This window comes from Vombatus ursinus, unplaced genomic scaffold, assembly GCF_900497805.2.
Source record: "Vombatus ursinus unplaced genomic scaffold, bare-nosed wombat genome assembly UNPS02013950.1, whole genome shotgun sequence".
Classification (NCBI taxonomy): Eukaryota; Metazoa; Chordata; class Mammalia; order Diprotodontia; family Vombatidae; genus Vombatus; species Vombatus ursinus.
In genome coordinates, this window is record NW_020953728.1 from 1,358,789 (window position 1) to 1,383,993 (window position 25,205).

The window sequence follows — 25,205 nt, forward strand, 5'->3', positions numbered from 1 at the left end:
AAAAGTCAAAGCATCTCATTTGGGGCAGCTCGGTGACACAGTGGATAGAGCTCTGGCCTTGAAGTCAGGAGGATCTGAGTTCAAATCTAGCCTCAGACACTTAAAAAAAATTTACCAGCTGTGTATTCTTGGGCAAGTCACTTAACCCCAATCGCCTCACCAAAAAGAAAAAAAAAAAGGAAAACCAAAAATCAAAAACGGGGTCATGAAGAGTCAGATATAACTAATTAACTAAAAAACAACAAAAAATTGCAAGTCTGTTAAGGAGTAATAAATTATCAAAATAGATCACTATAGATAACAAGAGGATAAGTATAAATATATAGCAAGAACTCAAATAGCTGACTGAAGTTGGAGTAACTTACGAGTGTGTGATCAGACTCAGTAGTACCTGTCTAAGTATGTGTATGTGTGTGAGGGAATTATGCATGCTCTCCATTAAGTCTGTTGGAAATACATACTAACTTAGAGTTTTGATATAATAATTTTAATCTTTTTTTCCTATATAAGGTCAATAAGGAGCAATTCCTGCAGTGTTAGTGTTTAAATTGGAACAACTCATTGATTATCTGTAAACTCTGAATTTTTCTTTATCTAATGAACTTTTTTCCTCTCATTGATGTTGCAGGTTTTCAGAGTTTTTCATTTTATGAATTAAAAAGTGTTACAAATAACTTTGATGAGCACCCTATATCAGCTGGTGGAAACAAAATGGGAGAGGGAGGCTTTGGAGTTGTATATAGAGGCTATATCAATAACAGAACCGTGGCAGTGAAGAAACTTACAACTGTAAGTTATCATTCCCTGTAAGAGAAATTAGATGGTCATTTTGTAATGAGATTTTTTTTTTTAAGATTGGGTCTCCTTTTTTTGCATAGTCTAGAAATACAGCAGCCAACTCACAGGCCAATCCTCCTGCTGATTGACATGGAAACTTTGAGCTCTGAGTTGTTAACTCAGCTCAATTGCCAGTCTCAGTTGTTTTACTCCCTCCTTATGCAGTCTACTGGCCTCCCACTTGGAAGGGCAAACCATAATAGTGCTTTTATTATGCTTTATCCCTATTGTAACTCAGTTAGTTTTATCCCTACTGTAACTCAAAACTCCTAAATTTAAGCAATCCATCAGCCTCAGACTCTTACAGACCCCACCATGCCCAGAAAAGTAACAATTTTAGACAATCATTTTGTTCATTGCATTGGAGTAAATTGAAAGCATGGTTTGCTTTTACTCACTTGAGTGAACATTACCCAAAACCTTACTTTATATATGCTAGGCAGTGTGGTATAGGAAAGGGTGCTGGACTTGAAGTCAGGAGAATTAGGTTCACATCTGGCTTCAACATTTATTATTTCTCTGACTATGGGCGATCACTTAACATCTTAAGAAAGTAATACTTGCATTGCCTGTTGTGAGGAAAGTGCTTTGTAAACCTTAAAGCACAATGTAAATATGAGTTGTCTCTGTGACTAAAATGATAAGAAAAAAGTAATTATTCTGATATAAATAGACTTATCCATGATTGGAAAAACACTTTAAAAATTTTAAAAGATAATTGTTAACATTGCAGTATTTTATGGTTTCTTCTTTGGTTATCAATGTAATGATTTGTGGTTTCATCAGTGTGATTGTAGCCAGGCCTCCTTCTCCTCTTTCCCCCCATCAAAATCATCCTCTATCACTCTGGTTAAGTTTCTTCAAATTTAAATAGGTGACTTTTCAGACTACAGAGATGGAGTCCATCTATCCATCTTTCACTGTAGGAGGAACTTCAAGTTTTGGGGGCAGCTAGGTGGCACAGTGGATGGAGTGCTGGCCCTGGAGCCAGGAGGATCTGAGTTCTAATCCAGCCTTTGACACTTACTAGCTGTGTGACCCTGGGCAAGTCATTTAACTCAGTTTGCCTCAGTTTCCTCATCTGTAAAATGAGCTGGAGAAGCAAATGGCAAATCGCCAGTATCTTTGCCAAGAAAACCAAACCAAAAATCAAAAATGGGGTCATGAAGAGTCAGACACAATTCATTAACTAAAAAACAACAAAAAATTGAAAGTCTATTAAGTAGTGATGAATTATCCAAATATATCAAGTATACCTCTCTATATATACTTAATAATACATATGTATATATTTAATATACTTAAAACCTTTCCAGTTTAGTAGGACTTATGAAAGCTTATGTTTTTCTGTCATAATTTTTAAGAATCCAAAATCCCTTCCACATCATCATGAGGCATTAGATTATTTATTATTTTTGTGGAAGATGTCATAGTTTTTATATATAAGAACAATTTTAAACAGACTAATTGTTCTCTTATTAACTTGTACTGTCACAACTCAGAAAAACAGACAGAATGCATTAAGGAAGTTAAAAATTATAGTTTTAGTTGTTAATAAACTTAATTCACAGCCTAATGATCTTTATCCATGGGTCACATTATTAAAGTTAAAAGAACTAGAATTCATTCTTGGTTGTAGTGGCACATTCTTGACATTATCTCTAGCTCATTAATGGTTTACTGTCTTCCACTTCACTTTATTATTATACATTTATAGAACAGCAACATTTCCATGATAAACATAAAGCTGTAAGCAAATCTGGATTAATATCTCCAAATGCTTCTTGGGGCACATTTCATAACTGATTGCCCTAAGGCCTACTGGATCTTTTAAAAACATAAATATCTGAGAGTGATATAATTTTGTCCCTGATTTGAAACTCTCTGAGAAAAAGTTTGTTCCATAAATTTGCTTTCATGTAATTTCCTTCATTGATATTTTATATTCCCCCTCCCCCCACTCCCACCACACCTCCCAACTAAAAAGCTTTGTGACCTTGGAAAAGTTATTTCACCTGTCTGGGCTTCAGGTATTTGTTTACCAGATAGGGGCCAGACCAGATGATTACCTGAAGTTTCTTCTAATTATAGGATATGTGATTTGGTGATATTTTTGTTTTATAGATGGCTGATATGTGTACTGAAGAACTAAAACAACAGTTTGACCAAGAAATAAAAATTATGGCAAAGTAAGTATTAAAAGACAATTTTGTAGATGAAAGAACACCAGTTAAAAAAAAAAATCAACAGCCAAGCACCAGGAAAAAAAAAAAGTGAGCGCTAGAATGAAAGTCAGGAGATACAGGTTCTGTAGGAATAGAATAGCTATGATACAATCTGTGTAACCTTGTTTAAGGCACATAACTTCTCTGGTTCTCAAATTCCATATGTAAAATGAAAATACATGGATTAGATGAAACCAACTTTAAGGTCTCTTCTAGCACTAAAATTCTGTTATTCTCATATCAGTATAACTATAGATAAGTAAATCAGCAAAATATATACAGTCATGTATTTTAAAATAGTATTATGAGAAATTATATAGAATTTCAATTCTTACCATTATTAGTTATACCGAAAGCTCTCAGAATTGCCAAGGACAAGTGTCTATAAGTAAGGAGATCTCCAAATATCCCTAATAAAGATGTAGAGCGAGGCGAATAAATTTTGATACTTACTGGCTGTGACTCCAACAAGTTACTTAACCGCTCTATGCCTCAGTTTTCTCATCTGTAAAATGGGGATAATAATAAGACCTACTTCACAAGGTTATTATGAGGATCAAATGAGATAACATATATTGTATTTTAAAGCCTTAGCGAGCTATATAAATGCTAGTTATTATTATTGTTATTGTTATTTTTCTTTAGTGTTTTTTCTGCCTCTTCTAAAAGGACCTCAGGTTCCAGGTTGTTAGGGAACAAATATGATGGTTCCACTATTCTTGATGACAAAAAAATAGTTAAGGGTTTCTCGTTTTCCATTTTTCTTGTGTTCATTATCCCCTTTCCATTTTCATTCATGGGAAGATTGTTCTTTATTTTTTAAACAGGTTTTACTCCTAACTGCTTCTCTCAGCTTTATGAAGTGTTATTGCCCATGATAGTCCATTATTATCTTATACTAGATTTTACAGATGAGTTTATATGTGTTACCTCTAATATCTATCTCTCTTCATTTGGGAAGTAGTCAAATATTTATTTACTAAGGTACATTAAAAGTTCTTTTATCTCTTTATCATTTGTTAATTTACATTTGTTTAACTTGTGGATGAAATTATTTTAGCTGATGTCATTGTCATTTCTGTTGTCCATTTGCCCTTTATTAATTTTCCATAATTTGTTTAAATCAGGGCCAGATCTTTTAGAATGTATAATATATATTATATTGCTCATTGCTTTTTTTTCTCATGTTATAAAATTTTATCTTAGCTCTGACAAATTGATGGTCTGTTACACAGACATCTGCCTCAGGATAACTCACATTAATGTTGAATCTTTTCCTATATACTAAAATGTAGTCAGTTTCATTCTTTGTGATGTTATTTGATATTCGCCATGTCCAATACTTACCAACATTTTTTTTTTGGTGTTTAAACAATGTGTACATAATATAAATTTGTAAGGCTTGGATATGATCTTTTTTTTTCTTTTTTGATACTAAGTCTCCCTATCTTGCTCCTGTTCAAAGTTCAGGGGCTAATTATGTGCCCAGTCCCACTACTGATTGGCAGAGTTTTACCTCTGTTTCCAAGTTGGTCCAGTTCACTCCTTTTTAGGCAACTTAGTGGCCCTTCTGCTCTTATGGGCTCATAATATTAATGCTGAACCTACTGTGGACACCCTAGCAACTTAGCCCACTACAGCTCAGAACTCTTTAAGTTCAAAAGATCCACCAATTACCAATCCCTAGTAGCAGATATTACAGGCATGTGCCACCCAGGAAAATCTATAAGTTTTTGGCCTCTTCTCATTTCTTTCTTTTGAACCAGACTTTCCCATTTATTTCTTCCATCCTTGCTTTTTCCCACCTTTGCATTGAAGTCACCAAGTATTGTGAGTGTATTTTGATTTGATTTGGGAAATCTTAGTAAGTTCTTCATGGAATTTCTTTGCCATTTCATCCTCAGTAATTAATGTTGCATCATCTACGCTTATTTTCATTGGTGGTCTTTGTGTAAAAATGTATCATTAATACTACAATTCATGATGACCTAAAATGTCCCATGAAATAATCTCCCTTGTAGCTTTTGGGCATATGATAAAACCCACTGCTATCTCCTTTGCTTCTCTAGCAAGTATTTGTGAATCATCCTTTTATTTAGCTTTAGCAAAATCAATAGGGAAAATTAGTTTGGGGGGACATTTTTAAAGGATAATAAATGACACAATTCGTGGAATTATAAAGAAAGAAATCTAAGGGTCTTCATAGCTGCTTTGGTCAGAAAGGCCATCAGTATTGTCAGTGATTGTGAATTGTGAAAGATTGGCCCTAATTGTTGGGGGATATGTTGGGGAGTATGTCATAACCAAAAATATGAATCAGAAGATATTATAAAAGAAATGTAGTTTTACATATAGTATACATGTATTATATTTTATATAGTATATATACTATATTTTATGTATAACATATATAGTATCTTAAATATATATATTTACATATTATAAAAGAAGTATAGTTTTATTACTGACAAATATGTACATAATGAAAAACAGTTCTTATATAGTGGCAAAAGAACTATATTTGTATGGACCTGGTTTTTATTACTTAAAGTACTAATGATGTGACCTTAAGCAAGTCACTTGATTTCCTTGAGCCTGTTTACTCATCTATAAAATTATAGGGTTGTATTAAATTATTTTGAAGGTCTCTTCTAACTTGAAATCCTGTGACCTTTCATTAACTCAATTTAAAACAAAAAAGTTTATTCATTCAAGCTTTTGTCTAGTAGCTTTTAGAAGACTTTTTTTAATTGGTAGAAAAGATTTATTTATAATTAATATTTTTTATTTTTATTTTAATATTTTATTTTCCCCTCAATTACATGTAAAAACAATTTTTAATAATCATTTTTAAGATTTTTGAGTTCTACATTCTCTTCCTCCCTCCCATCCCTTCCCCCCTCATTGAGAAAGTGAGCAATTTGATATAGATTATACATGTGCAGTCATGTAAAACATTTCAATGTTATTTGTGTTATGAAAGAAAACACAGATTTTCAAAAACAAGAAAAATAAAGTAAAGAAAAAGTGTGATTTTATCTGCATTCAGACTCCATCAGTTCTTTTTCTGGAGGTGGATAGCTTTTTTCATCATAAGTTCTTCAGAACTGTCTTGGATCATTTTATTGCTCAGAATAGCTAAGTCATTCACAGTTGGTCAGTATGCAGTATTGCTACTAATGTATACAATATTCTCCAGGTTCTGCTCATTTAATTTTGCATTGGTTCATGTAAGTCTTTCCAGATTTTCTGAGAGCATCTTGCTTATCCTTTTTTTATAGCACAATAGTACTCTGTCATAATCATATACAATAACTTGTTCAGCAATTCCCCAATTGATGGACATCCCCTCAATTTCTGGATCTTTGCCACCACTAAAAGAGCTGCTACAAATATTTTTGTACATATAAGTCTTTTTCTTTTCTTTTTTTTTAATCTTTGGGATATAGACCTAATAGTAGTATTGCTTGGTCAAAGGGTATGCATGGTTTTTTGACCCTTTGGGTATAGTTCCAAATTGCTGTAAAGATTAGTTGAATCAGTGTAGAATTTCAGCAGCAGTGCATTAGTGTCTCAATTTTCCCACATCATCTTTAACATTTGTCATTTTCCTTTTCTGTCATATTAGCCAATGTTAGGTGTGAGGTGGTAGTTCAGAGTTGTTTTAATTTGCATTTCTCTAATCAATAATGATATAGAGCATTTTTTTTATGTGATTATAGATAGCTTTGATTTCTTTGTCAGAAAACTTCGTATTTACATTCTTAGACCATTTATCAGTTGAAGAATGACTCTTATTTCTATAAATTTGACTCAGTTCTCTGTATATTTGAGAAGTGAGGTCTTTATCAAAGAAATTGGTTGTAAAATTTTTTCACAGTTATGATTAACTATATATTTCCTTCCATCCTATTTTCCCAGTTTGTCCTACCCCCTCTCCTTCCACCCTATCCATTCTCAAAAGTGTTTTGCTTCTGACTTTTACCTCCCCCAATCTGGCTTCCCTTCTGTCATCCTTTCTCCCCCTCCCCACCCCCTTCTCTTATTCCCTTCCTCTCCTACTTTACTGCAGGGTAAGATAGATTTCTGCACCCAACCGAATGTGTGTGTATTATTCCCTCTTTGAACCATTTCCGAATGAGAGTGAGGTTTACAAACCCCTCCACTGTAAAAGCTCTTTCATGCCTCTTTTATGTCGGATAATCTAAGCCATTCTACCTCTCCCTTTCTCCTCCAGTGTATTCCTCTTTCTCACCCCTTAATTTAATTTTGTTTTTTTAGATAATCATCCCATCATAGTCAATTCACACCTATCTCTTCTATCAATTTGTACTCCTTCTAACTGCCCTAATAATATGAGAAGAATTTTAGGAATTTCAGGTAACATGTAGAAATGTTAACAGTTTAACCTTATTGAATACTTTATGATTTCTCTTTCCTGTTTACATTTTTGTCTTTCTCTTAATTCTTGTATTTGGAAGTAAAATTTTCTGTTCAGCTCTGGTCTTTTCATCAAGAATGCTTGAAAGTCTTCTATTTCATTGAATATCCATTTTTCCTCCTGAAGGGTTATACTCAGTTTTGCTGGGGTAGATGATTCTTGTTTGTAATACTAGCTCCTTTGCTATCCAGAATATCATATTCCAAGTACTCTGATCCTTCAGTGTAGAAACTGCTAAATCTTGTATTATCCTGACTGTGGCTCCATGATGTTTGAATTGTTTCTTTTTGGCTCTTTGCAATATTTTCTCCTTGACCTGGGAGCTCTGGAATTTGGCTGTAATATTCCTGGCAGTTTTCATTTTGGGATCTCTTTTAGGAGGTGATCAGTGGATTCTTTCAATTTCTATTTTGCCCTCTGGTTCTACAATATTAGGGCAGTTCTCCTTGATACTTTAGTGAAAGATGATGTCTAGGCTCTTTTTTTGATCATGGCTTTCAGATATTCCAATAATTCTTAAATTATCTCTCCTTGATCTGTTTTCTCGGTGAGTTGTTTTTTTCAGTGAGATATTTCAAATCTTCAATTTTTTTCATTCTTTTGATCTTATTTTATTGTTTTTTGATGTCTTATAAAGTCATTAGCTTCCACTTGCCCAATCCTAGTTTTTAAGGAATTATTTTCTTCAGTGAACTTTTGTACCTCCTTTTCAATTTGACCAGTACTGCTTTGTAAGGAATTCTTCCCTTCAGTAAATTTTTGTATATTTTTTTCCATTTGTCCAATTCTCCTTTTTTTTTTTTTTTTGCCCCCCTTTTTTTTTTTTTTAAGGCAATTGGGGTTAAGTGACTTGCCTAGGATCACACAGCTAGTAAGTGTCAAGTGTTTGGTCTGAGGCCAGATTTGAACTCAGGTCCTTCTGACTTCAGGGCCGGTGAGTATCCACTGCGCCACTTAGCTGCCCCAGCAATTCTCTTTTTCAAGACATTTTTCTCTTCATTGGATTTTTGTGTCTCTTTTGCCATTTGGCTTATTCTGTTTTTTTAAGTTGTTATTTTCTTCAGTATTTTTGTTTTTGTGCTTCCTTTACCAAACTGTTGACTCTTTTTAAAATGATTTTCTTGCATCATTCTTGTTTTTCTTCCCAAATTTTCCTCTACCTCTCTTATTTGATTTTTTAAAATCCTTTTTGAAATCTTTCATGGCCTGAGACCAATTCCTATTTTTCTTTGAGGCTTTGCATGTAGGAATTTGGACTTTGTTGTCTTCTTCTGAGTTTGTGCATTGATCTTCTCTTTCACCATAGTAATTTTCTGTTGTCAGGATTTTTTTCTGCTGTTTGCTCATTTTTCCAGCCTATTTCTTGACTTTTAACCATATACTAAAGTCAGTCTCTGCTTTTGGGGGTGGGGGGAGCACTGAGCCAAGCTTCAGGTTTTTAGGGCAGCTATTTTCAGAGGTAATTCTGGGGACCTATAAGTCTTCTATTCTTCCAAGGTGGTATGAACTAGGGAGAGGTTTTTTTTTACTACTCTCCTGGCTTGTGCTGTAGTCTGTGAGTGACCACAATCACTCTTTTCTGCCCTGGAACCATGACCAGGGTCCCGGGTCCCGGCTCCCCTGCTGCTGCAAGCTCTGGTGCACTAGTAGTGTTCCTCCTTGCTCTAGACTGAGACCCACATCCAGGTGTGGGCAGTGTAACAGAGTCCTGCTCCCCTCACCCCTGTACCTGCAAAGGGACCCCTATAATCTCCTGACCTGTCTGACTCACATCTGCGGGCTGAGGGGTCCAGAAACTGCCACTGCCACCAATGAGTCATTTGTCCCCAGTGCCTACTGCTGGCTTGCTGCAGTGCAGCCCGTGGTAGACTACATTACACTCTCACCCTGGTGCAACAGACCTTTCCTGCCAACCTTCTAAGTTGTCTTGTGCTGAAAAATTGTTTCACCCCATCCTTTTGTGGGTTTTACTGCTCCAAAATTTGTTTTGAGTCATTATTTAAAATTATTTGGAAGGGTTTAGGGGAGAGTTCAGGCAAATCCTTGCCTTCTCTCTACCATCTTGGCTCTGCCTCTCTCTAATAAGTATTTTTAATATTGTTGCTTTTCATTTGTTTGGGGTTGGCTAAAATGTTTGTGATCAAAGGTTTTAAATAATTCCACAGTCTTGCTTATATTCATTATGAAGAAAAAAGCTAAGCAAAGATAATCATCACAGTCCTTGACTAAATGGTCATAATTTCCAAGTTAATGGATCCTGAAGAACTTTTGCTTCAAAATGCAAAATAGAACTGTGTTATTTATATTATTGAATTATTGCCTACTAAAAAAGTAGAAGAATCTTCAAATGTAAGTAATTGTGAGGTTTAATTTGTTTTATTGATATTTATATCATAATAAATTATTAAAAAAGAAAAGGGACTGGGTGTTATGGTACATGTCTCTCTAATCCCAGTTACTAGCGACACTGAGGCTAGTGGAACTCTTGAGCTTGGGAGTTGTGAGCTGCAGTTGGCTAATACAATTGGGTCATCAAACTGAGTCTGATATCAATATTATGAGCTCCTGGGTGGGGGCAGGAGAGAATGCTAACAGATTGTCTGAGGAGGGGCAGACCAACCTAGGTTATAAACAGAACAGGTCAAAGTTCCTGTTCCAGTCAGTAAGTGGAATCAGGCCCATGAGTCACCTTTGCATTTCCACATGGGTCAAATAGGAGGACCCAGTCTTAAAAAAAAAGAGAGAGAGAGAGAAAGAAAATAAAAGGAAAGCAACTGATAATAGTAGTAAGAAAGTAAAAATAAGAAAGTTGAACTTCTTCTTTAGCTGTCTGTTTTTTTATTGTTGTTGTTCAATTGTTTAGTTGTATCCAACTCTACATAACCCCATGGACTTTGCCATTGGGATTTTCATGGCAAAGATAAAGGAATAGTTTGCCATTTCCTTCTCCAGTGTGTCCCCATTATACAGAAGAGAAACTGAGGAAAATGGGGGTTAAATGACTTGCCCAGGGTCACATAGCTCTCAAGTGTCTGAGGTCAGATTTGAACTCAGATCTTCCTGGCTCCAGGCCTGGTGCTCTATCTACTGTACTACCTAGCTGCCCTGTTTTATAGCTAACCTTAAAAATTTTCCAGCTTTGAGCTGAACTTAACTGTTTAAGATTTCAAACACTTAATTCCTTTAAAAATTATTTGCCACAGGTGTCAACATGAAAACTTAGTAGAACTACTTGGCTTCTCAAGTGATAATGACAACTTCTGTTTGGTGTATGTCTATATGCCTAATGGTTCATTGCTTGACAGACTATCTTGTCTGGTAAGTTTCTTAGTAAGTTGTTTTGTAACACACAAAAACGAATAGTGTGACGTTTTAATTTTCTGAAGTATGCTAATTTTACACTTTGCTTCATACCCACATTCTACTCACATTTTCCTTCTGTCCACTTAAAGTTCAGTGAATCTAGGATCTCCCTGTATCTAGATTCCCCACAGTGCAGTGTACAACATCCTATGCTATTTTTGCCTATGTCCGAGTATAAATGTACCATAGAGCTCTTTAATGCTCTAGAGGACTTTTTTGAGGTCTTTTAACATTTTGTATGTGGTAATATAGCACCTTCATTGTTCATTTTTATTCCTAGCTTTGTTACATGATAGGATGAACTCCTTTATTGATGATTCATTTTTGATGATATACCTCTGTGCTAAGAAGCATTGTAATATAGTGCCTAGTCTCAAAATCAGAACAAGTTGGATCAAGCTACCACTTCTGCAAAATACTAGCTATGGGACCCTGAGCAATGCACTTAAACCTCTCAGTGTCCCAGGCACTCGCCCAGCAAAGGTGCCTGTACAATGAGCATTATGAAGCAATTAGAAGATGACATGGAAGGGGGAAGTATAAGTTGCCTTTGGCCATATGAGTTACCTTTGCGTATGCTCTGCTAGTCAACTCTATAGGCATTTGTTCTTTGTATTTTTGTAGGAAAATGTACTCCAGGTTTATAGGAGAGATGCTGTATTTATTTTTACTGTGCCATTTCAGTTGTCTTTGCCTTGAGTTAATTATGCTCTCTGTCTGACTAAAGTCAATGTAAACATGCCAGTTGGCGACTCGTGAACTATTCATCAATCAACAAGCATTTATTGTTTATGATGTGTCAGATACAATGCTAGGAGCTAGAGATACAAATACAGTAAACGAAACAATCTCTAATGATAAGGAGGTTTTGTTCTAATGGGGTAGGCAAAAGGACATATAAAGGTATATGTAAGTATATACATGGAATGGTTAAATATAAAAGGAAGTTTGAGAGAGGACCCTAGCAGTTGAGAGTATCAGGAAAGGCTTGAAGTAAGAAATGATGCTTCAACTATACCTTGAAGGAAGAGAGGGATTCTTTAAGATGGAGGTGAAAAGGGAATGGATTCTAGATATAATAGACAGTGAAAAGGCATAAACGTGAAGGATGGAGTGCCACATATAAAGAACAGAGAGATGGCCAGTTTAGGTGGACTGCACAGTATGGAAGGGGGAGTGAGGAGGCTGGAAGTATATGTTATGATAAAGTTGTAAAGTACTTTAAAAACTAAATGGAGGAGTTTACATTTGATTCTTGAGGTAATGAGACACTACAATTTATTGAGTAGGGGAGTGATGTTTACTGATCTACACTTAAAGAAAATGACTTTGACAGTTGTGTGGAGGATAGATTGAATTGGAGACAAATGTGAAGTAAGAATAGTAATTTGGAAGCTGCTGAAATAATCCAAGCAAGAGGTGTAATCAAGGCCTGAAATAAGGTAATAGCTTTGTGAGTAGAGAGAAGGGATAGGTGCTAAAAAGTTGTAGTGGAGGTAAAAACAGCAAGATTTGGAAAATGATTTATGTGGAGTGAGGGAGAACAAGGAGTTGAAGAATGTTGCCAAGATTGTGAACCTGGGTGACAGGAAGAATAGTGGTGCTTTTGATTGAAATATAGAAGTTTAGAAGAGAAATGTACATGGGGGAAAAGATAGTTTTGTTTTGGTCTTGTTGACATTTAGATGTCTCTGGGACATCCAATTTGAAATATCCAATAAATTTTTGCTTTTAATACTTGTTTACAATTGTGTTGATTATTTTCCTAATTTTGAACCATTCTGGAGACAACCTCAGACCCTGAAACTAAGAGCTTTGGGAATAGTTATGCTTTCAGCCCAGTGCCCTCAGACATTGTCTTGGGAAGAAACCATTGGGAACATGCAACCTGTCAGTTGACAGTTGATCCAGCAGGTGTTATAGCCACTACTGAAGAACCGAAAGAAAGTTCTTGCCACCAAAATCATTTTCACTGTTGGTACTTGGTCCAGTATCAGAAATGGCTATGCTTTTATTTATGGAAATTACATTAAAGAATAAGCATTACCTTTTCTACTGTATCCTAAAGACTTTGAGACCTTGCCATCTGACTTGAAGCCAGGACTTTCCATATGTATGGTCTGTACCCTTAGAATATAGGCTTTTTAGGAATAGGGACTATCTTACTTTTCTGTTTGCATTTCCAGCACTTAGCATGGTGCTTTGCTTAGTAAGCTCTTAAATGCTTCATTCAGTCATTCATTCATTCGGTGAATGATGAGGCATTGAAGCTACCATGATTACTCTGTACTCTCTCCCTGATCAGCCATTATATTCTGGCAGGATTGCACAAGCCTACCCAAAGGTTTGCAACAGAACATACTTTATCTCCACCTCCAACCTCTGCTGCAGAAAGCAGTAAATGTGCTCTGTCTGGAACAATAGCATGGCAATAGGCAGAGTTGCAACAGTTGGAGAACTAAGGAATAGTGGGAATTGGGGAATGGTGCCAAGGTGTATGGGACTCCACCAGGCTTGAAAGAAAGACTTGTATTCAGCTGAGGAGAGTTATGTACCTGTGGCAGTCACTTGGGACAGAGATGGAAGATGGTGAAAAATGAATTCCCCAGCATGGGAAAAGGCTGAGACAGTTTCAAGGTCCAGCCTTCAGGGAAACCCCTATCAAAGCAAGAGTCATAAAGTGAGCAAAAAAGAAAAAAGAATGAAATTGCCAAAGATCTCAGTAGGAAAAAAACTCTGTTAAGGACCTTGGGCAGATACGCCAACAGGATCCTGTAGATTCCCGAGAGAACATGGAACCACAGAAGGATGTTCTCAAATAGTTAAGGAGAAATAAGAAACATAAAACCAAAGTTTATGGCCTACACAGCAGAAATAATTAGAAATATAGAAAAAAATTTGAATCTATAATGACAGATCTTACTAAAGAAGCAAAAGAGAGAACAGTTGATTGGGAATGCAGATATACAGGAATGAAGGAGAAATACATAAACTGGAAACTAAATGGTTGTTGTTTATCCTTCATTTTCAAAGAGGACCATTGACATCACAGGTGATATCTTGACTTGCACATGAAACAAATTTAAGTGAGGAAGAGTTGCACAAAGTCATCAGCCTCACTCTCCCAGAGTCATAAAAATTCAGTGGCAAGACAAAAATCAAGACAATTGGCAATGGTCCATGATGCAGTGGATGAGCTTGTTGTCTTTGATGTCTAATTAAATAAGAAGTACTGTACAGTGCCTGCTTCAGCTGCCTTCATGTCTATTAAAACAAATTTTCTCATCTACCCATTCCACCGAGGGAAGTCTTCAGATGGTTGGGGTAGACATCCCTCTAATTCACCAATGAGTTTGAGGCCTGACAGTTTTATGAAGGTGTGGCCACTGTACGTGCTATAGCTTCTTGGAATCACAAGTAAGAGTTGAGTGGCAGGTGGACACCAAAGGAGGACAAGCAACCCTTTAAAGGGCTTGGTAAGCCCTCATACCGAAGGTGCTAGTCCTCCTTGAACATCCCATACATCCTTAAATAAAACTAAACTAAATAAAATATTGAAATAATAAATAGAACTAAAAGCTGGTTGTTTGAAAAGGCTAATACAATTCATAAACCTATGGCTATCTTGATTAAAAAGGTGGCAGAAAATCAAATCAGCAAAATAGCCACCAAGGAGAAATCACAAAACCAGAACAAAAAGAATCATTAGAACCTACTATGCACAGTTCTATGTTAACAAAACTGAGAACACAGAAGAAATAGAGGAATACTTTCAAAAATATAAAATACTCAAACTAACTGCATACCAAATCCATATCTTTAAAAATTCTATCTCAGAAAAGGAAATAGAACTAGCTATAAGAAATTGCCACGTGAAAACTCCTGGTCCTGAGTGAGAGTTCACTGGAGAATTCTGTCAAACTTACAACAATTAGGACCAATGCTACATAAATTTTCTCAAAAATTGAGAAATAAAGCCATCTACTAGACTCCTTTTCTCTAGAGAGAAAAGTATAAATGGGAAAAAATACAATGGAGGGAAATATACAGTTAGTAATCATAACTGTGAATGTGAATGGGATGAACTGTCCTATGAAACAGAAGTAGATAGCAGAGTGAATTAAAAACTAGAGTCCTACAGTATGTTGTTTACAAGAAGCACATTTGAAGCAGAGAGATACACACAGAGTAAAGGTAAAAGGCTGGAATAGAATGTATTGTGCTTCAGGCGAAGTAAAAAACAAAAGCAGAGGTAGCAATCCTGATTTCACCCAAAGCAAAAGCAAAACTAGATATAATTAAAAGAGATAAGGAAGGAAACAACATCTTGCTAAAAGGTACCATATATAATGAAGTAATATCAATACTAAACATATACACACCAAAGTGATATAGCATCCAGATTCTTAGAGGGGAAGTTAATTGAATTAAGAAAGAAACAGCAAAATTATACTACTGGGGGACCTTAACCTCCCCTTCTCAGAACTAGATAAATCTAGCCACAAAATAAGCAAGAAGGAGGTTAAGGAGGTGAATAGAATTTTAGAGAAGTTAGATATGATAGACCTCTGGAGAAAATTGAATAGGAATAGAAAGGAATATACCTTTTTCTCAGTGGCATGGTACCTACACAAAAATGACCACATGTTAGGGCATAAAAATCTCACAATCCAATTCAGAAAGGCAGAAATATTAAATATATCCTTTTCAGATCACAGTACAATAATAATTACATGTAATGAAGGACTGTGGAAAGATAGACTAAAAACTAATTGGAAACTAAATAATCTAATCCTGAAGAATGAGTGGGTCAAACACAAATCATAGAAACAATAACTTCATCCAAGAGAATGACAATAATGAGACAACATCCCAAAACTTATGGGATGCAGCCAAAGCAGTTCTTAGGGGAAATTTTATATCTCTAAATGATTACATGAATAAAATAGAGAAAGCGGAAAACAAATTGGTGGAGTTGTGAATTGATCCAGCCATCATGGAGAGCAATTTGGATCTGTGCCCAAAGGTCTATAAAACTGTGCATACCTTTTGATCCAGCAGTACCACTTCTAGGTCTGTATCACAAAGAGATCACAAAAATGGGAAATGGACCCACATGTACAAAAATATTTATGGTAGCTCTTTTTGTGGAGGCAAAGAATTGAAAACTGAGGGGATGCCCATCAGTTGGGGAATGCTGAATAAATTGTGGTATATGAATGCAATGGAATACTATTGTGCTATAAGAAATAATGAGCATGTGGACTTCAGAAAAACCTGGAAAGATTTGTATGAACTGATGCTGAGTGAAGTGAACAGAACCAGAAGAACATTGTACACAATAACAGCAACACTGTGCGATGACCAACTTTGGTAAATTTACATCTTCTCAACAATGCAGTGATCAAAGAATTCCAAAAGACTCATGATGGAAAATGCTATCCACATCCAGCGAAATAGCTATGGAGTCTGAATGCATATTGAAGGTATACTATTTTTCCTTTTTTTTTTTCCTCCATTTTTTCTTCCTCATGGTTTTTCCCTTTTGTTCTGATTCTTCTTTACAACATAGCTATTGTGGAAATACGTTTAATATGAATGTACATGTATGGCCTATATCAGATTGCATGCTGTCTTGGGGAGGAGGAAGTGGAAGGAGGGGGAGAAAATTTAAAACTCAAAATCTTACAAGAGTGAATGTTGAAAACTAAAATAAATCTTTGCCCCCCCCCAAAAAGAACAAATTAAGAATCCCCAATTTAATGCCAAATTAGAAATTCTAAAAATCAAAGGAGAGATTAATAAAATTAAAAGTAAAAACTATTGAACTAATAAATATTATTTATTATTATTATTATAATAATTAATAACTAATAATAACTATTGAACTAAGCTGGTTTTATGGAAAAACCAAATAAGATAGATAAACCTTTGGTTAATTTGATTAAAAAAAGAAGAAAACTAAATTACCAGTATCAAAAATGAAAAGAGTGAATTTACCACCAAAAAAGAGGAAATTAAAGCAATAATTAGGAGCTATTTTGCCCAACTGTATGTCAATAAATCTGACAATCTTCTGTGGAAAAGACCAGAGTTGAATATAAAATTTGACCTTCAAATACAAGACTCAAGTGAAACATGGAAGAGGTAAACAGAAAAAAGAAATCATAAGAGACTTATTAAGGTTGAACTGTTTACATTCCTGCAGGGAAAGATGATATTTGTAACTCATGAGTCCTTTGTCAGTATTAGGGTAGTGGTAGGGAAAAAATTATATGTATGTATAGATAGATAGATAGATAGAGGGCACAGGGTGAGTTGAAGATGAAGGGCTGATATCTGGAAAATAAAATTAAGGGGTGAGAGAGGATTATACTGGGAGAAGGAGAAAGGGAGAAGTAGAATGAGGTAAACTATCTCACATGAAATAGACATGAAAAGGCTTTTACAGTGGAGGGGAAATGGGGGAAGGTGAGAGTGAATGAGTGAATCTTATTCTCATAGGATTTGGCTTAAGGAGGGAATAACATAGAAATTGGGATATGGAAATCTTTCTTACCCTACAGGAAAATAAAGGGGGAAGGGGACAAGTGAGCAGGGGGTTGATAGAGGGGAGGGCAGATTGGGGGAGGGAATAATCAAAAGCAAACACTTCTAAGGAGGGACAGGGTCAAAAGAGAGAATAGAATAAATGGGGGGCAGGATAGGATGAAGGGAAATATACTTAGTTTTTCACAACAGGACTACTATGGAAGTGTTTTGCATGACTATACATCTATAACCTGTATTGAGATGCTTGCCTTTTCAATGAGGGTGGGTGGGGAGGGAGGAAGGGAGAAAATTTGTAACCCAAAGTGTTAAAAACAAATGTTAAAAATAAAAAATAAACATAAATAAATAAATTTAAAAAAAGAAAATGAACTAATAAATAAAACTAAGAACTGGTTTTATGAAAACAATAAAATAGAAAAAAATAAATCTGACAATCTAAGTGAAATGGATGAATATTTACAAACATATAAATTGCTCAGATTAACAGAAGAGGAAATAAAATGCTTAATTTCATTGTAGAAAAAGAAATTGAACAAGTCATCAAGAAAAAAATCTCTAAGGCCAGATGGATTTACAAGTCAATTCTACCAAACATTTAAAGAACAATTAATTTCAATACTACATAAACTATTTGGAAAAATAGGTGAAAAAGGAATCCCACCAGATTCCTTTTATGATACGAATATAGTGTTAATATTTAAACCAGGAAGAGCCAAAACAGAAAGAGAATTATAGATCAATTTCCCTAATGAATGTTAATGCAAAAAATTTAAATAAAGTATTAGCAAAGAAATTATAGCAGTTTATCACTAGGATAATACACTATGACCAGGTGGGATTTATACCAGGATTGCATGGCTGTTTCAATATTAGGAAAACTATCAGCATAATTGACCATATCAATAACATAACTAACAGAAAACATGTGATTATATCAATAGATGCAGAAAAGGCTTTTGCAAAATACAACACCCATTCCTATTAAAAACACTAGGGAGCATAGGGATAAATGGAATCTTCCTTAAAATGATAAGCAGTATCTATCTAAAACCATCAGCTAGCATTATATGTAATGGGGATAAGCTAAAAGCATTCCTAATAAGATCAGGGGTGAAACAAGGATGCCCATTATCACTGTTATTCAATATTGTACTAGAAATGTTAGCTTTAGCAATAAGAGAAGGAAAAGAAATTGAAGGAATTAGAATAGGTAATGAGGAAACAAAACTGTCACTCTTTGCAGATGATATGATGCTTAGAGAATCCTAAAGAATCAACTAAAAAACTACTTTAAACAGTGAACAACTTTAGCAAAGTTACAGGATACAAAATAAACCCATATAAATGATCAGCATTTCTACAGGTTACCAACAGAACCCAGCAGCAAGGATAGAGAAATTCTATTAAAAATAACTGTAGATTGTAAAATATTTGGGAGTCTACATGCCAAGACAAACCCAGGAACTATATGAACACAATTACGAAACACTTTTCACACAAAGTCAGATCTAAACAATTGGAAAGATATCAATTGCTCATGGGTAGGCTGAGCTAATACAATAAAAATGACAATTCTACCTAAATTAATTTATTTATTCAATGACCTGCCAATCAAACTACCAAAAATTATTTTATAGATCTAGAAAAAATAATAAAATTCATCTAGAAGAACAAAATGTCAAGAATATCAAGGGAATTAATGAAAAAAAATGCAAAGAAAGGTGGCCTGGCCATACCAGATGTAAAATTGTATTATAAAGCAGCAGTTATCAAAACTACTTGGTACTGGCTAAGAAATAGAATGGTAGATTAGTGGAATGCGTTAGGTATACAAGACACAATAGTCTGACCATAGTAATCTACTGTTTGATAAACCCAAAGATTCCAGCTTCTGGGATAAGAATTCCCTATTTGACAAAAAATGCTGGGAAAACTGGAAAATAGTATGGCAGGACCTAGGCATAGATCAACATTTCGCACCCTATATGATAAGGTCTAAATGGGTACGTGATTTAGACATAGGGGATGATACCATAAGCAAATTAGGAGAGCAAGGAATAGCTTACCTGTTAGATCTATGGAGAAGGGAAGAATTTATGACTAAATAAGAGATAAGAACATTATGAAATGAAAATAGATAATTTTGATTACTTTAAATTAAAAAGGTTTTGCAGAAAGAAAACCAGTGCAACCAAGATTAGAAGGAAAGCAGAAAGCTAGGAAATAATATTTACAGCCAGTGTTTCATATAAAGGCCTCATTTCTGAAATACATAGAAAACTGAGTCAAATTTATAAAAATACAAGTCATTCCTCAATTGATAAATGGTGAAAGGACATAAACAGGCAGTTTTAGACGAAGAAATTAAAACTATCTATAGTCATTAGAAAAAATGCTCTAAATCGCTATTGATTAGAGAAATGCAAATTAAAACAGCTCTGAATTACACTTATCACACTTACCATATTGGCTAATGTGACAAAAAAAGGAAAATGATAAATGTTGGAGATGTGGAAAATTGGAACACTAATGAATTTTTTTGAAATTGTTAATTGATCGAATCATTCTGGAGAGCAATTTGGAACTGGGCCCAAAGGATTATAAAACTGTGTGGACCCTTTGACCCAGCAATATCACTTCTAGGTCAGTATCCCAAAGAGATCATAAAATAGTGAAAAAGACTCACATATACAAAATTATTTATATTAGCTCTTTTTGTGATGGCCAAGAATTGGAAATTAAGGGGATGCCTATCAGTTGGGAGATAGCTGAATATGTTATGGTATATGGATATAATAGAACACTATTGTGCTGTAAGATATGATGAGCAGGTGGATTTCAGAAAAACCTGATAAAACTTGCTTGGACTGATGCTGAATGAAGGGAGCAGAACTAGGAGAATGTTGTACACAGTAACAGCAACATTGTGTGATCAACTATTGACTTAGTCTTCTCAGCAACTGTTCCAAGACAATTTCAAAAGACCCATGATGGAAAATGGTAACCATATCCAAAGAAGGAACTATGGAGTCTGAATGCAAGTTGAAGCATACTATTTTCACTTTTATTTTGTTTTTTTATCTTTCTCATGCTTTCCCCCTTTTGTTTGGATTCTTCTTTTACAACATGACTAATGTGGAAATATCTTTAACATGATTGTACATGTATAACCTATATCAGATTGCTTGCTGTCTTGGAGAGCGGGAAAGTCCGGATGGAGAGAGAAAAATTTGGAACTCAAAATTTTACAATGTTAAAAATTATCTTTACGTGTAATTGGAAAAATAATACTATTAAAGAATAAAAGCTTTCATGATAACTGGGGACACCAGTTTCCAGTGAGTGATGCAATCTTAAAAGCTAGATTATAGGGGGTTGAAGAGAGCAAGAGGGGAGAAAGTAGATGTAACAAGTGTAAACAGCTTTTTCACCCCTATGTGCTTGACCAAAAGAACCACAAGAGAAATTTAGACTGATTGCTTAAGGGGATGGTGTCTGGTGAAGATTTTTAAAGGATGGAGAAGACTTGGACATTCTTGAAGGTAGAAAGGAAGGAAACAGTTGATAGAGGTAAAAGCCTAGAGAAGGGAGTAAGGTTGCAATATGCTGGAAAAGACAGGAGGCAATGGGACCTACGGCATATGCTTTGGGAAGGAGAAGGGCCACCTCGTTGTCAGGAGAATAGAAGGGAGACTGGGAAATGATGTCAAAGAGTTTTGGGATATAGAGAGGGGGAGAAGAGAGTGCTCACGTTGAATAACCTTTTCTCAGTAAAGTATGAGGTGAGATCTTCAGCTAAGAGATGTTCAGGTAGAAGAAGTTTGAGTTGAAGAGGTTTGGAAAAACTTTTTAGATGAGTGAGAAAGCCAGTTAGGGAGGAATAAAAAGAACTTTGCTGTAGTGATTAGGGCCCAGCTGAAGCTGGGCAACATGAATTTGTAGTGTAGCCAATAAGCACTTTTGTGACTTTCCCCAGCTCTGTTCAGAAGCACGTGACCAGGCACAGAGGATTTAGATGATGGGAGTAATCTGGGGCTGAGTTTTTGTGAGGGATGAGTAGAAAGGACAAAAAAACTATAGTTTCAGGAATATGGATTCACAGACCTCAGGTATTTATTCCCCAAGCAACTAGATGTGTGAATTGGTAGATAGCTACACTGTGAGCAAATACGCTGTAAGATTCTATTTGGGAGAACATTTGCTGGTCTACTTTGTCAAAAATAATTTCTTTACTGAAGTACCCTACACTGTTGAAACCACAGATCTGTACTGAAAAAGAATACCCTCTAAATCCGTTAGTATTGATTAGTATGGATTTGACTTGTTTTTAGTTTGATTGTTCGATTAAGCTCCTTTCTTTAGGAAAAGCTATCCCTAATAGCTAAACCAAACTAACATATTCTCTTACGTCTTTGTTACCTATAGATTTAGTGAGTGGATAGATTAATAAGACTTTATCATTTAGTAGCGGATAATATAGAGTAAGATATATATCTTTGTAGGAATAAAAGAATCATAGGGTTATAAGATTCTTTTTAAAGGCTAAGTTCCCTTTTCTGGCAGCTAGAGAAAGTGGGGTTGATTAAAGGTTAAGTTCCTCTTTCCAATCTTAGTGGATACGCTCCTTTTTTTTTTTTCCTTGAGCTAGAGATTAAGTATAGGTTGAGTAGTGTAATGTTCTAAGGTTGGATTTCCCTTTCTGACAACTGGAGGATGGGGAGCAGGGAGTAGTAGGGTGATTGCTAACTAAAAACCAGAAGTTCCTCTTTCCCAGTTTTAGTTCAAACTATAAGCCCCTTTAAAATAAGCTTTCTGTTTACAAAATGCTGTAGGTGCAGGGCAGAGATTCCTAAGGTAATCTCACTTTGATTGCTAAATGTTGCCAGCAGTAGAAATTTGCATTATGAAAGCCAGAGAGAAATGAACTAGTCAAATGACCTGACTTGTCCAATTGAATTGTGTTGAAAACAAGTTTCCTAAGATCGCTGTATTTTTTAATTCCTCTTTCTCTTATAAAAATAAGCTCTGTAAATCACTCCTTAGTTACTAATTACTGAGAGATTAGTTGACTTGACTTAATGATAACCTCTCGACTGTTATTATTAAATCAGTATTACTCAGAAACTTAGTACCTCAGAATTATTTTCTATTTCAGATAATTAATTTTAACAGTACCAAAAAATATCCATTATGCAACTTCTTGTACACATGTTATTGTTTTATCATGTCACAGCATACTTGGACTCAACACTCATTTCTCTATTCTCCTTTGAATCCTCCTGAAATTTCAGGATATAAAAATATTAGAGAGTGTTAGAAGAGATCAGTATCATATTCAAATTAGATTAAAATTAGAGATAATGTGATTTGCATACAGTTTGATCTTCGATAAAATTTTACAATTGCTTAGAGAAAATATTCTTAACTTTTAGAATTAAACTTAGCACTATCCTGGTGAATAGAAATTGCTTATTTCATGTAAAATAATTCTTTTTTTTAGCAACCAAAAGTAAATTAAATATTTCTGTATTTACTGTTCATATGACTTGTTGTTCAACTGTTTATTTACTGTCTGTTTTCTTTTTTTTTCTTCTTCCTTTTTGTTTTCCATTTTAAGGATGGCACTGCACCACTTTCCTGGCATACACGATGCAAAATTGCTCAAGGTACAGCTAATGGCATCTACTACTTACATGCAAACAATCATGTTCATAGAGATATTAAAAGGTAAATTCTTCCATTAAAGTTTTTTTAAAATAAAGTCTTTAAATTTTACCTATATTTGTTATCCTTAAAATATTGTATGTTCTAAGAAAAAAACTGATGAGCGAAGGAACTGAATAGGATGTTGAAAAAAATATTTTTTTAGGATCTGTGTTTGTTTAGGAATATAAATTGTAAAGGAGTTGAGAGATTTTTGGAAAGGTATTGTGAATCCTAGTTTAAAAGCATAGTGGACCTGTAATAAATTTTATAAGGAACAACAAGCATGAAACATTAGATTTTTTTTATTCAAAAAGTAAAAAAGAAATGATGGCAACTGTTCCATTTCAACTGTGCTCTAAATTCTTGGGTTTTTTTTTATACACTTTGGATAAGATGAGGGAGTTGGACTAGATGATCTCTAAGTACCCTTTTCACTCTGAATATATATTGTTCTTATTTATGAAGTTCAAAGTATTATTTAACAATTATGTAATCAGTGGTTTTACCTGATTGGGAAGTTTTTTTCATAACATTTAAATTTTTTCCAGTGCAAATATTTTACTTGATGAGGACTTCATACCCAAGATTTCTGACTTTGGACTTTCACGAACTTCTGCAAAGTTTAACCAAACAGTCATGACTAGCAGAATTGTGGGAACCACAGCCTATATGGCACCTGAAGCTTTGCGAGGGGAGATAACACCTAAATCTGACATTTATAGCTTTGGTGTGGTAAGTTTTATGTGGAATTGTTAGCAATGCTATTCTTCCTGAATTTTAAAAAAATTGTTTTGTCTAGATGTATGGGATTGAAAAAAGAGGATCACATTAACTCTCCTTACAATCATATGAAACCATGACTTGTTAAGTACACAGAAGCCCTCATGTCTCTTTGTCTTGAATACTTTCTTAGGGAAAAGAGTCAGTAGGCACTGGATACGTCGAACACTGAAAACCATAAAAAAAGATTATAAAGGAGAGAAATTAAATTATTGATGTAGGAGTCATTCTTGAATTAACTGTCTATGTGGAGTCTAATATGGACTTGTTAGATAAAAGATTAGTTAGTATAAAGCTATGGTGTGTAATGGAAACAACTCAGTCTTGACCTGTTTAAATAATTTCAGTTACTGATGAATATATGGGCAAAAATGAGAAATAGATGGGAGAAGTTACATTGACACTAATTATAATAATTTTATACAGATATTTAACTTCTATCTATCAGTTGCCATAAAAAGGAGATCGCAAGAACCTGAAAGACAAATACTTTGTAAGTGGAGATTGAAGTCGAAGTCAACACATCTACTTAGAGTGTTAATTTGTTTGTAAAATCTTACAAAGAAAGATGTTGTACATTTTTAGAAAACCATAAAACAGAATCAGTGAAGGTAAAAACAAGTTTAAAAAAAACATAGTAAAAGACACAGACATGACAAGTCATTCTGAAGTTATTAAAGGATGAAAAAGGAAGGAGGACCACAAACAAGAGAAAAAATGGAAAAGCTCTGCAAAGACTTTTGTAACAAACTGTTTTCATCACCAAGGACAGTACAGTTACTTTATGTGTGGACTCTTAACATCAGGAATTACGGTCTCAAATGTATTCCTCTATAGAGGTAGTACAGACTAAAGAAAGCAGATCAAGAAAAGCAACTAAATTAGACTACATATACATAGAGGAGATCTGTGCTAGAGGCAATACAATTTTGATATAGGAAAGAAAGGGACTTAACAAAGATGGGAAAAATCTAGGATGCTAGATCTTATACCATATTTCAGAAATTATCAAAACTGAAAAAAGAAAAGTTAATCATTGGAACAGATTAAGCAAAAAGACAAAAGCAATCAAACACAGTAATATAGTATTGGATAAATATAAAGATATGAGTTACTCTACAGTAAGACTTCCTTATTTGATAAAACTAGCAGGGAAAACTAGAAAGCAGCTTGGGAAAACTAGGCTTTGACCCATGCCTCACAACATGTATCATAATAAACTCCAAATGGGTATATGATCCAAATAGAAAAGATTTTATCATTTTTTATTTTACATTAGAGGATGCCTATCCCAACTATGA

At 34.7% G+C, this 25,205-nt stretch overlaps 1 protein-coding gene across 3 annotated transcripts in view; it reads left to right on the top strand.

Moving 5' to 3' along the window:
- The window catches only part of IRAK4 (interleukin 1 receptor associated kinase 4), a 74,230-nt gene that overhangs the window by 39,309 nt on the left and 9,716 nt on the right, over positions 1-25,205 (top strand). For all 3 annotated transcript variants that reach the window (XM_027858945.1, XM_027858943.1, XM_027858944.1), the window contains exons 5-9: positions 629-789; positions 2,962-3,026; positions 10,707-10,821; positions 23,036-23,145; positions 23,673-23,856. In XM_027858945.1, coding sequence (XP_027714746.1) covers positions 629-789; positions 2,962-3,026; positions 10,707-10,821; positions 23,036-23,145; positions 23,673-23,856 — 635 coding nt within the window. The remainder of the gene's footprint in view (positions 1-628; positions 790-2,961; positions 3,027-10,706; positions 10,822-23,035; positions 23,146-23,672; positions 23,857-25,205) is intronic.